Here is a 15,398-nt window from a genome sequence, read left to right on the forward strand (position 1 = left end):
ACTGAAGTTCAAGGGCAGCGTCAATATAATACTTAGTTTTTAAATTCTGAACCCATATTCTTAATGAGGATGCAGTACAGGCCACAGCTACCTTCTGTAGCATTTTAATGCACATTTCTCTGTTGAAATGTCATCCTAAGTGCATGTGCAGAAGAGTTTTTGCTTCTTTTCAGTCAATAAACCCACTCTTATTGCATATGAATTTCAGTTTTGAATGCAGTATTTGTCTGTTCATTCTCCTCATGCAGGATATTTTTGAGAGAGTATAGCTGGAAAAATGGCATAAATTTTTTAAGACTTGAACTTGTGATAGGTACAATCAACTGTTAACTTCAATGTTGCTTCCAGTAGCAAGAACAAAAAAAGGAGTTCTTTGGTGCTGTCATTCAGCCCTACTGCCAGATGTCAAAGTTTTTTCCAGAACATTTGATCACTACAGTTCTCTCAAATGAAAAATGCTGAGAATTAAGTGTAAGCATTATTAGCATTGTTCTAAAGAAACAGCTCAGATGAAGATTTTAAAAAACCAACAACAAACCACCAAACAAAAACCCCCAAGCAAACAAACCCCCTATTAATTCTTCATTATGCAGTTATCAAATTCAAGCTTTTAAACAGAAGAAGATTAAATTAAAAATATAATCTGGCTAGACAGTGATTGTGCAAGATGATGTGATGGCACTTTTCTGCCCTTACACACCTAAGGGTGAATTTTTATGTCTTATTTGCTCCTTTAAAAAGTGCAGCTAGAATTTTTATGTTTCAACAAAGCTGAAGTGTGTAGTAGTTTATATTTGAAAGCTGAACAATTGCTTCAGCACGATCTCTTAGGGACATAGCCATTGTTCTGCAAACTTTTATTATTTGATGCTGAGCATACAACTGTCACAGATGAAAAGTGACTTAAGGGAAAACCTTTATGAATACATTTTGTCTGTCTTCCAATATGATTTGAATTTTCTCAGTTGGTTCAATTTGGTTTAGATATTTTTTAACTCTCTTGCTTTGGCAAGATTTCCAAAATCTAATTTATTTTCTAAAGATATGGTTTTTTTGAAGGCAAAAATTTAGACTCTCTATGTTTCCCTTCAGATATCTTAGAACACATCTTCTGACCCCAGTGGTTATGCTTCATAAACTGCAGGTCTGTTGCATTGTAGTTAAAGAACGGAGCTACTTGTGGGCGGTTATTTCTCTTAAGTCTCCCTACATTAGTACAGGATAACTTTTCATAAGAGGATCACATTAGGAGGTATAACACTTGCTTCCCCAGTTACTTTATACTCCTCTACACCTTTTATACATGCTTTTTAAAACTCATATACATTTAACAATGTTTGTTTCAAATATGCTACCTTGATTAAGGAAACCCTGAATTACTGACTATTGTGCATCTTTTTTCATTAGTTAAGACCAGTAATTTCTGTCTGATCTTAAGTGTACTATCAGACTCTATTACTCATTTAAATGATTCTTAATATTTTCATAAATAAGCAATGGAAAGCATAAAAAGCAGTCCTAAGACGTTTATTGTATTTTGTGATTTAGAGGCTGTTTGCTAAGAAAATAAGAGCTCAAATAGACTGGAACCCATCCTTGTTTGGTTTAATTTCTAGAAAAATAGAATAGCCTTATCAGATCCCCATGTCTCTCTGCCTTATAGCTTGGCTGACAGTTTGACAGTAACTCTGCGGAGGAGATGTTCAACAGGAAGTTTGTTTCGTCAGCTGAAGGGAACTGTAAACTGAGCTGAGGGGAGCAGGGTTTATCTCAACTTGACCTACTTGTCAGTGTCGGGGAGTTCAGCTGGTTAATTTCCTGTAATTTGAATTGCAACCTAAAAAGTAGCATTCCTAAAAGGGTGGCTGTTTATGTGTTTGTAGTTAAGACATATTTTACCATCACGAGCAAATCAGGTCCCACACAGAAGTTGTTAGGAAAGTTAGCAAATTAATTTTCTTCCAGTATATTTTTTTTTCTGGAATACTCCTTGCAATGAACCTAAGGCTGCAGTTTCTTTTTATTTAAATGACAGGAAAAAAATAGGGAAATGACTACTTCAGTTGCTCACTTATACAAAAGCATGTAAGTATGACATTTCTATTGGCAGGTAAAGGAGATGCTGTAATGTCTTTAAAACACAGATATCATGAGCAAATTTGAGGTTTAGATTTGGCTCTCTAGTTTGCCATATTGCAAGCCCAACTGCAAACACATTTTTTTGTGGTTTTCAGGAAGAAGTCTGTACAAAAGAAGCACTGCTGGCTATTACAGCACTGTTCCTGTTTTCCCTTTCCCACTCCTGTTCAGATATGTGGCCTGTGGGAATTACCTGTGTGATAGGGACCTTGGTCTGTACTTGGCCTTTTGTCTACTACCTTTCTTAATATATAAGCTAGGATGGTGTGGCTGAAATTACCTGGCTGAAATGATCCTAATCTGGCCAATGCCTGTTTATTTGATTTGGATTTTTTTTTCTTCCTGTACACTATTTTTACAGTTCATTCCCTAAGGCTCATTCTAGAATGAGCATGCTAGTGATCCAGGATTGGATTCAGGCTGACTAAGTCTGTGCTGCTGCCATTATGTCTGTTAAATTCATTTTCTCTGAAAGTAAAACAAAAAATATCACGGAAGCTATATTCAACTCTGAGTTGGACTGGGAATTTAAGAAGCTACAAACTGATGCTAGTCTGTGATAAATGTGTCCCTTTACTTCAAACTTATGAGGAGTTTTGTTATATTTGAATTTAAAGAGATTATATAGACCCAACACGATTTTTCATTAGTGGTTCTCTTTGCAAACTAGATTTATGATTAATTTTGAAATGTTTTTTTTTTTCCAATTAAATGGTAGTGCATGGCTGTTTTTGCTTGGTAGTGTGGCATTGGGATGGTATACTAGGTTTTGCTGTTGTCACATTGCTGTTTTGTAACAAATCTAATTCACACTTTTGCTTTACTTTACTCTCATGTATATTTTTTCAAATAGTATGGATTTTTGGTAAACCTATGAATTTAAGTAAATCAAATTCAAATATATGATTGCTGCCTAATTGTTGTGCAGGTGACTTGAAATGTCTGGAATAGCTCTGTTTCTAATTCTCTGTGTGATGCGAGTCTATTAATGTTATCTTCCTCCTCCTACTTTAAGTGATAGAATATTGTCTTTTCAGGGTAAGAACAGTCTGCTGTTACAGCTAGTGATTTTAAAGATGATAATTTGTAGAGCATAAGAAAGAATAGAGCCATGGAAACAAGGTGACAAGAATAAAAAAAATTATTCTGTGTGTATCAGATACATTTGAGAGCATATCAGTCACTTCAGAGTAGCAGTTCCTCTGCATATGTGTGCCCCATTGCAGGTGCAAGTTGCATTATTTCAAGTTAAGAGTTATGATCATGCCTCCATGTAGTCATCATGAATCAATAGCTGATGTGCTCTCTGCTCACTGTCTAGCTTCCCAAGTGGGTCCTCCTATCTGAATACTTGAATCATCTTTGTGCTACTCTTACAGACAAAAACTGTATGAGAAGGATAAGTACTATCATTGCTTCATATTGTTGCTTACATTTATAGGTCTCCGCAGCATTCAAAATTAAAAAATAGATGTGCTAAGTTAGGCATTCTAAAAATAGCCTTACTCAATTAAACTTAATTTAATTTTGCTTGTTGAAAACTTGTGTTCTGATCTTTCAGCACTAGATAACAAGAGGGACATTAAAATGAGAATTGTATTCTGAGAGAAAGATGACCTGACCAAGGGGTGCAATAAAGTATCTAAGTGGTGGTAGATAGTTTAGTCTCAGGTGAATGATTCCTCTTCATTCCGTTCTTACAGTCAATTTTTGTAGCAGACCAATTGTTACCTTAATGCAGTTTTATAAAAGCAAAAGTTATCACAATTGATAAAAAGCTCAAACTTTCCTTTGGTGCAGGTCCTAGCATGTTGTGTAGGTGCTGTGTAGGGAGTTGGGTTTTTTTTTTGTCTCAAGCAAGAGAAAACATGGGAAACAGCAGCAATTGTCACAGGTCTTAGTGAAGATTTTCTGCCCAAGCTCTGCTTTTATGCTAACTGCTCATGTAGTTTCTTCATCACTTACTCTTTTAGAGATGTGAGCTAATTACTGGCAGAATTTATCCAAATGGATGTAGTTTTGACAGGTTATAGTTACTGTGTGGCTGTCATATTTTATGAACTTGGTTTTTTTCAGGTAAGTTAACTTTTTTGTTTGAATTTGAAAAATAGTAAAGTATGTAAAAAGAGGAATAAATTTTACAGTTGCAACTTTGAAACAGCAATTTCTGCAATTAATTGCAAGTGTGCAGAAAAGTTACCTATGATTAAATTTGATCCAGACTTATCCTGCAAGCCATGAAACCACCTTAATTTCACGCTGCATTATTCCATTTTGATTTCCATAACACCTTTTAAATGCAAGATTTAAGAGCTGCTTTTATTTTTACTACTTTTACCTTTCACAGATGCAGAAAGTAAAGAGAGAATAGCATTGTCTGTACTCTTTAATTCAAAAGTATTCTGGCAAAGGCCTGGATCCAGTCCCGGAATTTTTAGTGCATCCATAGGCAGAACAATAAGCCACATTTTCCATCTATTTCCAAGATGTTTGCCCAGAGATGTCAGGCTTGCTTTATTATAAGTCCATCTGAGAACAAGTTGTCTGGTCTCATAATGTTTTTAGACTAAAACTTTTGGGGTTTATATATCAATAAAGCCTTCCTTCCTAGCACTGTACTTCAGTTACCTTAAAATATCATGTTAAATCTGTCCATTTTCTTTGATGTTTTCCACTGTGTTGGATAAACAAACTCGAAGAAGTAAATGCTAGAGAAACAAAACACAAAAAGGCAACTTAAGACAATACTGCATTTAGTTCAATATTTTGTCATTTTTGCTAGGCTTAATAATGTTAACTAAAACAAAGCCAAGTTTGCTATGCCAATACAAAAATATCTAGAATTCTCAAGGGGCATTGCAGGAATGACCAAACCAAGCTAGACTTAGCGCTATTAACTAATGGCCAAAGGAAAAAAACTACTTCTTTTTTTTAAGATTTTCATAGAGTAATGTGTTAGGAGCTCCATTCATGGAATGCTGTCTTTATTGCTTTCCTCTTTATATGCAGCCCTGCAGACCTGTTAAATCCAATCAGAACAGCTTTTACCGTACATAGGGATACTCTCCTCATCAGTAACCTCCTTATATTTTGTTAAAATTACAAAAAATTGTTAATCTTCCAATAAAGGAAACCAAAGACAATTTTATTCATGCATTGGGCATGAATCCTGGCAGTGTTCCAATATGTGTTCTTCATTCCTCCACTACTGTTCTTTGGTGCCATGTTCTTAGTTACCATATAAGATCTTCTTAAATACTTTGCTGAGTCAGCCTTGCCCTTCTTGTATTTTTTCCCCTCCCGTTTTCTGCATCTGACTAAAAGGATGTGATTTATTTCAAGTACTTTTTTCTTTAACCTCAATTCTGTGAAAATCAGTAAGTTTTTCGGATATGCCAAATGCATTTCTAGCCATCTTTTAGTCAGAAAATGGTAGAAAATCTTCATCTGTGTTGCTTTGAGCTGAGAGTTCAGCTGAGGAACTTTTGAGAATGCCACACCTGGTGCCTACCTCAAAATACGTTTTAAAAATATCTAATGAGGAAATGAAGTATGAAATTTGCAAATCAAAAGCTGCATGATCCTGGCAAGTGTGGTTTTATTTACTAGATTCATGGTTACCATAAATCTAGCAAAAAAACCCATATCCTTTCTTAGATTAAATAAGATTGTTTTCAACACAAGTGGCAATGAATTAATTGCTGTTTATTTTAATACAAGGCCTGTATTACGGCTTATTTTCCAGATTGAACATTGCATGTGTTCTGGTATATTTAGTTGCAGTTAGAGGTTGTGAGTTTTGAACTTAGTTTCTTCACTGTTATTAATCAGTACCTGCCTGCAGCTGTGAAGTTTGCAAGCCTAAATATCCTGACTTAGCTGGAAAACGTGAACACTTACTGGCAAAGGTGATACAAAATACAGTTAATTATCTGGCCTTAGTTGAAGCATCCAGATGTAGTCTTTCCTCATTTTTATTTATTGTATGCTTCTTACAGTCAATCTCCTGAAAATAAGGAACAGATTATGCTAGATTTCCAACTGCTTTTCCAACTTGTATAGTTGGTGTCAGGTAAAGCCAGGGTAACTGGCAGTTCAAGAAAAATCCCATCCATCCTTTGCTTCAAGCCTTCAAAGACCTAAAATTTTCTCCTTAGTCTTCTTATTGCAGCCAGTGATAAGCTGAGGGTAAGAAATTGCATTGGAAGGTAACCTTAAGTACTGGGTAGTGTGGGAAGAGTAGGATGGCTTTCTACCTTCCCTTGGCCATATGCTCCTTTCCTTATACTGCAGTGCTGCCACTGAGGCAAGGTTTAGACAAGCTCAGGGATCAGTAAAGCAACATTTCTTCCTTAGTGAGTTAGTTTTGCACCAAATTATCTCCCTGCAGCTGCCCTGCAGCTGTGTGATTGCTTGATCCAGCAAAAGCCCTTTGGGTACAGGATAACAGGGGTTGTCCCAAACAGCATCATCCTGCTATTAGATGGATTTAGTGCTTTAAGAGAAAAGAATAACTTGAGTATCACTAGATTCCTTCCAAAGATGAGGTCTACAGGTACTTTTCTTGACTGCATATAGTTTCGCTTGTCTAAACTTCTAAATTAAAGACTTCTTGTCTGGTCTCCATGGAAAGAACATGCACTTAGCTTCTTCAAAATCCTTTGGTGTAAATGGAGTAAGCTCAGACTTTATGAGAAAGCCTTTTTCACTGTGGAAACTTAAGATTTTTTTTTTTTCTTTTGTAACTCAGCCTTGGAACACAATGAATGTGCTCTCTATTGCTGAATCGAAATACGATGTGTAAAAATAACTGCAGTAAACAAAGTAGCTTAAATATAATAAATTTATTGTGTAAACACAGAGTAATTTAAGTAGGTTTAGACTTTACAGAATGTCCTAAAATACCTTATTTCAGACAAAGGTTCAAAAATGCCTTTTTTCTTTACACTCCTAGTTACATATGCTTAATATGCCTTTATCTGTACTCTGCAATGCTTTCCATATTTCTGAAACTCAACACCTTGGTTTATTTCTTTTTTTTTTTGCCCTTCTGACATACTTTTCTCTGTCTGTATGTGCATTTTGAATTGATTTAATAGGACCATTCTTCCTGGGTTTCCAACATCAAAATTTTCAAACTAAGATTCTTGAATACTGTTTTCCAGGTTGCTATGCACAATAGCTACCAATATAAAATTACTTTCTGCCTTCTAAAAGGAAGAGGAGGGAATAGTATATTGCTATTGTATATTCTTTTCTGAACAAAAAGAGAATTGCTTCAGAAAGATGTATTTTAACTTTCAGCAACTGGTTAAAGATCAGGATATTTTAATTTTAGTATCATCATAATTTCTCAATAAGCTGCCTACATAATAAGAAGTTACATTTTGAGACTTTTTGATGGTTCTAACATAGTAGATAGTGCTCTTCCAAAACATATGTGCAAGAAAGTCCTCCTCATGCTTTTTTTTGTCAGTATGTATGCTTTGATAGAGGTTTAGATATAGCAGGTCACTTTTGGAAATGCTTAGGTGTGTCCCCTTCAGAAGCTACATGATATTGCATTGGTCAGCAATTAATGGTATGTAATTAATGGTTCCAATATGCTAAATTTTAAATACCTCTGAGGCAGTATGTAACTTAGATTTTTATCCATGTTTATTTTAAAGTATCTTTCAAAAGTATGTTTCGTAGAATGATTTCAAAATATGTAAATTAAAATCATTACAGTTTGATGTAATTCCAATAGTACTTACAACATTTGGTTTTAAAATGTCTGTTTATGTTGTGGTTGCTGTTCTGCTGAACTTGCTTTTCAGTATGTAACGTTAATTGCACTACACTGGCTGCCTGTGACTGAAAATGATATATAGAATTTGAATCATGTCAGTAGAGCCACTAATGCTTTTGTTATAAAATTGTAGAAGTATTCTTGTTGGTAAGTGCTGTCCACATTGTACACAAAATATGTGCAACATCTAACAACACACCATCTTTTAAGATAGATCTTTGTCCTTAAAATGTGCGAGAATCTGTCGGTTTTAGTTCATTTCATTTCAGGGTTGATTATCTTAAGAAATATGGTGTCCTAATTAGATTTTGTTTTCTCCTCTGATGACTTTAAGAATGAAAATAGAGTTGCTCTTGTATTTTCATGAAAGCAAGATTTTCTGTAATTCTTTGTGTAGGATCAAGGGATTGAAAGGTCACATTTGGGTGTTTGGGAATAATGTAATTTTCCTTCTTTTTTCTCTTTTCTTTTTTTTTTTTTTTTTCATTACACATTGGCGTTACTCACCTGTCTCCTCTATCTCCCCCCCAAAAAATTCCTTCTTTGAAAGAGGCTGGAGACTATAAAGGGCCCCCCTGTTTCAGAATAGCCACCATCACTCACTCCTTGCAGTAGGACTGAGGCCCCAGGATTCTTGTGCTTGTTCAGTTGTTGGCTTGCATCTACATGGCATGGGCAAGTAGGGATGGCAATGGAGAGGAAACCAGTTGGCAATGGCATCTCTGTATGCATAGTATGGGCAGTTTATGGCAATATTTCAGACCTAGTTCAAATTTCACTCAGTGGATTGAATTCTTTCAGCACCTCAGGTGTAGTCTCAGAGTGCTTCTTCTAATGTTGTTTCACCTTAAAAGAATCCAGCTGAGGAGCTCAGGTTGCACTGCCATATAAACCGGAGCAAGATAAGCTGGAACAATTGAAAAGCTTCTTTCAGAAGTGTATCTGTGTTTTGAACTAAAATATATAATAACTTAATTTTTTTCAAAGCACTGGGTATCACTGTTTTCAAGGGTAGCTTAGCTTCACTTCATTCTACTGAGAACCAGTAGAGGTAGGAGGGTTTTTTAAGCCTCAAATATATCTAAAGCAATAGGAGCTGATGGCTATTTGATAGAGCAGATTTTTCCTTAAGCATTACTGTCTTGTTCAAGAAGATACAGGAAGTCTATGTGAAAGTAATGGTTAAAATTCTGCAGCGTCTGGCTGTAAGCCCTGTCTTCCACTAGGCTCTGCTGCCATGAAGCATGTTTGTATTTTTTGTGTCTAAAAAGAAAAATAACACTTTATTTTTAAAATTAAAAATGTTTAAAAGTGTCACTTTGATGTAATGTGTTCCCACCTATTAAAATGTTCTGCATTTTAACTAGACACTTTATTCTAGCAATCCATCAAAAACTGGAAGCGGATGGAACGGAAAAAGTAGAGGGATCCATGACGCAAAAACTGGAGAATGTACTGAACAGTAAGTTTTGTCCTTCCAGCAGCAACTATTTATGGACTTTGGACTTTCTAACAGGCTTTAATATTTTCCTAGGAATATTGTAGAAAGTAGAAAACAGTCTCTGGTCCCTTCCCTGTTTGGTGATAGTGGTTCCAGGGTGTGATAATGCATCTTTTGAAATAAGGAGCAGCGGTTGCCACGACTTTTGGCAGTGTTTGTGATAACAAAGCAAATAAATATCAAAATAAAGATGTTCTAAAGTGTTTACTTTAGATTCATTTTGGTGGCCTCTCAATTTTGAGTGGATGAGGAAAGCAGAGGAACTACATGGATAGACAGAACTGTAGAAGGATGAGCTGAGTTAAACATCAGGATTGTGAGATGTTCAAGTAAAGGCAGAAAAAATCCAATTATAAGATATTTGCAGTAAAAAGGTCTATTGACAGGATCTTTTTCACTTAATGTGCTGGCATTTAGACTATTTGGCATGAGCATTCTTTCTAGAAACCTTGAAAAGCCGTCAGTGCTTTGTCTTCTCTTCCTCTGTATTAGCTGTAAGGTTGCATTGAGAGAGATGGCTTGAATTTGCTGCAGTTTGGTATGTGTTTCATCAGATCAAAAAAGTTCTTTTTTTTTTTTTTTTTTAATTCTGGGACTTCTGCCAAGATAATTTTACTTTGTTTCATTGTGATTTTTTTCACAGAGGAAGGGATGTTTCCCTTAGTGCTGTATCAATAAGCAGGAATGACATGCAGATAGCTGACTCAAGTGTTGGAAAGTCTGACTGTGTTTTATGAAATCAAGAAAGTGCCATGGAAGTTCACTGTTTTTCTTCTCTTGTATGAAGAAAGCAGTGACTGTGTGTGTGTTTGTGTGGGGAGCACAAAGAAAGCAGGGGGTTTTGTGAACAGCTCTAGCCCTTTCCAGTAGGGATTCCTTCATGCTCATTATAAAGGTGTAGTTTGAACATGGTTATTCCCTCATATTGATGCTTAAAATGAAAAAAACCCAAACTTCAAAAAAATTTAAAAATCAGCAAAAAACACCATATAAAGCCTCACACCTCTATATAAAGACTGTAGCGTGTGTCTATGTGTGCAGACTATTTGGTACATCTAGGTAGGAGAAAAAGAAGCATTTGTTGAAATTTTCCAGTGCAATCGTCAGTGCTCTGTATTTAGGCCATGTCATGCACCAAACACAGATTCATTGGAGAGCACTTTCCCTTGTATTAAATTGTGTGACAGATTTTAAATAAAAAAGCAAAAATTTAGGTCTGTGATAGTTTCCTATATACACTGATGCAAGACTGATTTACCTATAATAGATAATTACTGTTTAATTTGATAAATGGTAGCTGAACTCTGTATGTAGACAATGCAAACTGTCTTTTTCAGGCTGGAACGGGAACTTGTGCCAGACACTTCAGAGTGGTTTGAAATTTGGCTCTGCTATGAAAAGAATTGGCTGCTTTTCCTCACAGTGCTTTGCAAGTCATGATGGGTGGGAGGCAGGGCAGTAGGAATAGAAGGATTTAAAAAGAGTAAATAATATTATGCAAAGTAGTTTAGGATCAAAGCTTTGTTTCTTGCCTGACCATTGAAAAGCTTCCATAATCCATGAGTAGCAGGGACTACTTTCAAAGATGACTTTAATTCTTCAGTTGAATTGTGCATTTTATGGACTGTAGGTGCATGTTTTGAGAGACAACTGCTGTTGTCTGAGCTTGGTTACAAACCCTTAAAAATTAATATGATTTCCACAGCATCTGAGGAAAATGTATGTTAAGAGGGTTCCAAATTCTTGAATTGAAATGGCATGGGATAGTTTGGTGTTTTAGCTGGAATTATAGATGTTTGGAATTTTTGCTCAATTTAATCGCTAAACAAGCTATTAAATTTATTTGATTAAAAACATACAGTGCCTTATAATTAATGAGGAATTGTATATTAAAGGAGGTAAATCAAATTCCTTTATGTAGGGTTTTTGTCAGGCTCTAAGACAGACAACTGTTGAATAACTAGTGTTTTATTTTGAAGTAAAAAAATTCATGCACTGTAGATGAATCATCCATTTTGAAAGCATAATTAGTCAATATAAGAACTGAAACTTTATCCATGGATGGTTCATCGGTAATCAAGAGATAAAGATTGTTATTGTAGAAGGGATTTGGAGAGATGAGGAGGGAAGAAATGTTACAATATTTTAATTCTAAAAAGGTAGACCTCCTATTTTGCATGAAGTATTGAATTTCATTAATGCATTAGTAAATAATTTGATATATTTCAATTTCTTATAAAACAGAAAAAGTACCCTATAAAAAAATAGAATCATCTACCTGAATTGAGGATTTCATAAGGAGATGAAAATAGAAATCACTGTGGTCTACCTGCAGTTGTAAATTACCTTTTAAAAAAGGTTTGCATTAAATAAAATAAAATAAAAAAAAAAAAAAACTTTGTGAATATAACTTCAATTCCCAGATACAGCACATTGCTTCTGGGCTGTAAAAAGAATGGACAAGAAACATGAATTCAAACAAACAAAATGTTACTTACTAGAAGGATTTATAAAACAATCATTTCTTATAACCTTGAGAAAAATCATACTTTAACAGTGATATGTATTTAAATGTGCAGCTAACTGTTTTCATTGTGCATTTCTCCTTAATGGATTAAAGTATTCTATGCTGAATGGTATGTGGTGGAAATAGATGTCCTGACAAAACTTTTTTTTACATCAAGGCTTCAAAATTTCAACAAAGTTTAAACATTATTTAGATATAACAATTATTTTACAAAGACTACTTTTAACATGAGCAGGCCACCCACAGTGTTGACTAGAGAAAATGGCATGCAAGCCACCCAGTGAGACTGATGTAATTTTTTTCATCTTTGCTTAAAGTATAGTCACTAGACCAGATAATGTAGAAACTTCTACATGCAATGATCAAAAAGGCTAAAACGGTTCCCCCTTTTTTTTGTCTTGTTTTGGTTAATTAAAAGTAAGTCATAAGTTGAAAAATGCAAATATTCATATGCAGTGTAAGTCTTCTCTACTATAAATGAAATTTTATTATTTTATTTTATTATTGTGTTAGGAAACAATATTTATTAGAAAATTGCAGGCTTTTTAGTTTGGACAGAAAAAGTTTTAGGGCGGTATTTAATGTATTTATTGAAGAGTATTCGTAGATGGTATAGAGACATAAATACATGAAATTGTTGGCTAAGGCTTCATCCTGTGTGTGATGAAGCCAGTAAGAGTTTTAATGCAATGTGAAGACAATTTGTATTCATTCCGTTACAGTGACCAGCTAGTTCGGCTTTTTTAGTCATGATGTTGTCTTTGTCTTCACCATCAGTACTTTTAAGTGGCTCAAATATTGTTAATAATTTTTAAGACTTGACTTGAAAACATAAAAAAAAAATTGTTTGCAAAACCCAGTGATAACTTTAGAAGCTCTGACATTAATTACCAAAATGTAATTATACTTATTTTAAAAGTAAACCTTTCTATGACTTTTTCTATATCCTGAGATGCATAATTTGGTTGTAAAATGTACATCTGGAGCCAAAGCAAACTATAAAATATCTGCAGCAAAGCTAAGCATTTGAAATAGGAAAGAATGATTGTTTTTAGTTGCACAGGGGTCTTACCACATTAAAATGCTAAGTGGTTCACTTTGAAATAGAATTTCAGAAGTTGTAAAATGTTAACACAGTTGAACAAAAAAAATATGAAAATCAGCAGTAATTACTCATTTGCTCAAAAAAAACCTTGAATAACTCATTAAAATGAAGAAAATCTGTTTGTGATTTCAACTGATTGCTTACTCTACATTTTCTTACTGTCACCCTTTTTTGAAATAGGAGCCAGTAACACAGCAGATACCTTATTTCAAGAAGTGCTGGGTCGCAAGGACAAAGCTGATTCAACGAGAAACGCGCTTAATGTTCTTCAGCGCTTTAAATTTCTTTTCAATCTTCCCTTAAACATTGAAAGAAATATCCAAAAGGTATAATATATCAAAAATAATTTTCTGTTTGCTGAAAGTAGCCTATTGACATTAGTCTTTTTCTTGACAAATGTAAATGCTTGGTTTTGTTTTTAAGGGCGATTATGATGTGGTTATTAATGACTACGAAAAAGCCAAGTCCCTCTTCGGAAAGACAGAGGTTCAAGTGTTCAAAAAATGTAAGATATGGATTCTGTTATTTAATGGTTTTGGGGTTTTTTTAGCTTAAAGGTTAAAAAGCACATAGGAGACCAAAGACCTTTATGTGGTTTTGATACAGATTTTCATCCATATAAATTATGGATTTATAGCAGCCAGTTACTCTAGGCAATATTTCTGGCCAGTTTTCTGAGTGAGGTGTATACTACAAAACATGAAATCACAGTCAATTTTATTTATTTATTTAGGCTTGGTATTATTGGACATGAAAAAATATTACAATTAAAATGTGACTTGGAGTATCTTTCTCACATATTGCTGGAGGACTTGAAAGTCTAATTCTCTGGTTTTGTAAAACTGTCATGTATAATATTTTCAGATGTGGTTTGTTATAAAATGATTTATATTGATTTCCAGATTAACTCCAGAAGTGTCTGATACTCTAGGAAAATAGCATAATTTTCAGTTCATGACACTGCTTAAGGACACATTGGATTTATTCCTGCTCCCTATTCCTAGATTATGCTGAAGTTGAAACCAGAATTGAAGCTTTACGAGAACTTTTGTTGGACAAGCTGCTTGAAACTCCATCAACATTGCATGATCAGAAACGTTATATAAGGTAACAAGGGCACTTGTCTAGTGCCTTCCTCAGACATATGGTGTTAAATGTGTATTTAAATGTTTCCTAAATAGGGTAGTGACTAGTTTTAGTATGGTTTAAATACTGATTTTAAAAGCTGTGCATATTTTGAGACTTCATGATTATATAAATAATGGCAATGGAATGGTACTGGATTGTTTATTGAAGGACTGAAAACCAGTTCTTGAATGAGAACAATTTAATGCAGCATAATTGAGATTTTAATTTAATTTTTTAAATCTCTATCGCATGTTGAGATTTTGTTGCTTTCCCTAAACTGACATATTGCAAGCTGTGTTTGAAATGACCATTCCTAGTTTGCATACCTCAAAATAGATTCCTTATTAACACTTCAGCTTGACTTGACATTGAAATGGAATCATCCTGAGTCAGATGACAGGGAGGCTTTAATCCAGACTGTTCTGTTGCTTGAAAGTGGTATTGGATCTTTTACTGCTCAGGCTAAACAATGAAGTTCCTTTGTATTTCATGAACATGAAGCAGTTGCCCAGTTTTCATTAACATTTACAGATGATCTGTTTTTCACAAAACTGATGTCTGTTGTAAGGCTACTGAGATGATCTGAGGTAGACTTCAACATTTCAGTCCTTGGTGCCAAACTTTAGAGTGCTCTGGAACATTTGATGCTCTATTTAAAAAGCTTTTGAGATTTGGATGCTGCCAGGGCTCCTAGAGTATCTTGACAATTTCAGTGTTTTTATCAGTTATTGTAAAAGAAGCAGACCAAATTTGTTGTGCGGGAAGCATTTGTGAAATTCAGACATCTGCACAAGGTCTTGAGTGTTTTGTGTGTGCACCAGGCCTGGTCACACAGGTCCAAGTGTGGTGCTGGTGTCTTGGGTCCCTTTGCATTGTGCGAGTTTATGACTACAGTGACCTGTGTGCACTTATGTAGAGTGTTTCTCATTCTTCTGGATGCTACCTAATTATTGCCTATTCATTGAAATTGGTTTTTAAGATGAATAGTTCAGCGTTTTATATCTATGAAGGCAGCACTGGCTATTCCTTTTCTATATGACACTTGAAAACTTCAAAGAGCAGCTGCTTAACCTAAGCCAGGTCTTAGGACCTTTTCTAAGGGTTCTTTGAAAGACTCATATGTTGTATGTTGCATGTGTGCTTGATTCTGGTTTTTTGTTTGGGGTTTCTTGTGGGGGTTTTTTGGTTGGTTGTGTTTTATTGATTC

The 15,398-nt window shown here is 34.8% G+C and overlaps 1 protein-coding gene across 1 annotated transcript in view; it reads left to right on the forward strand.

Moving 5' to 3' along the window:
* The window catches only part of EXOC2 (exocyst complex component 2), a 127,130-nt gene that overhangs the window by 36,636 nt on the left and 75,096 nt on the right, over window positions 1-15,398 (forward strand). Inside the window, exons 7-10 of the mRNA XM_068198379.1 lie at window positions 9,312-9,392; window positions 13,244-13,389; window positions 13,487-13,568; window positions 14,068-14,170. Coding sequence (XP_068054480.1) covers window positions 9,312-9,392; window positions 13,244-13,389; window positions 13,487-13,568; window positions 14,068-14,170 — 412 coding nt within the window. The remainder of the gene's footprint in view (window positions 1-9,311; window positions 9,393-13,243; window positions 13,390-13,486; window positions 13,569-14,067; window positions 14,171-15,398) is intronic.

Source organism: Anomalospiza imberbis, chromosome 1 (genome assembly GCF_031753505.1).
Source record: "Anomalospiza imberbis isolate Cuckoo-Finch-1a 21T00152 chromosome 1, ASM3175350v1, whole genome shotgun sequence".
In the NCBI taxonomy this organism is placed as follows: Eukaryota; Metazoa; Chordata; class Aves; order Passeriformes; family Viduidae; genus Anomalospiza; species Anomalospiza imberbis.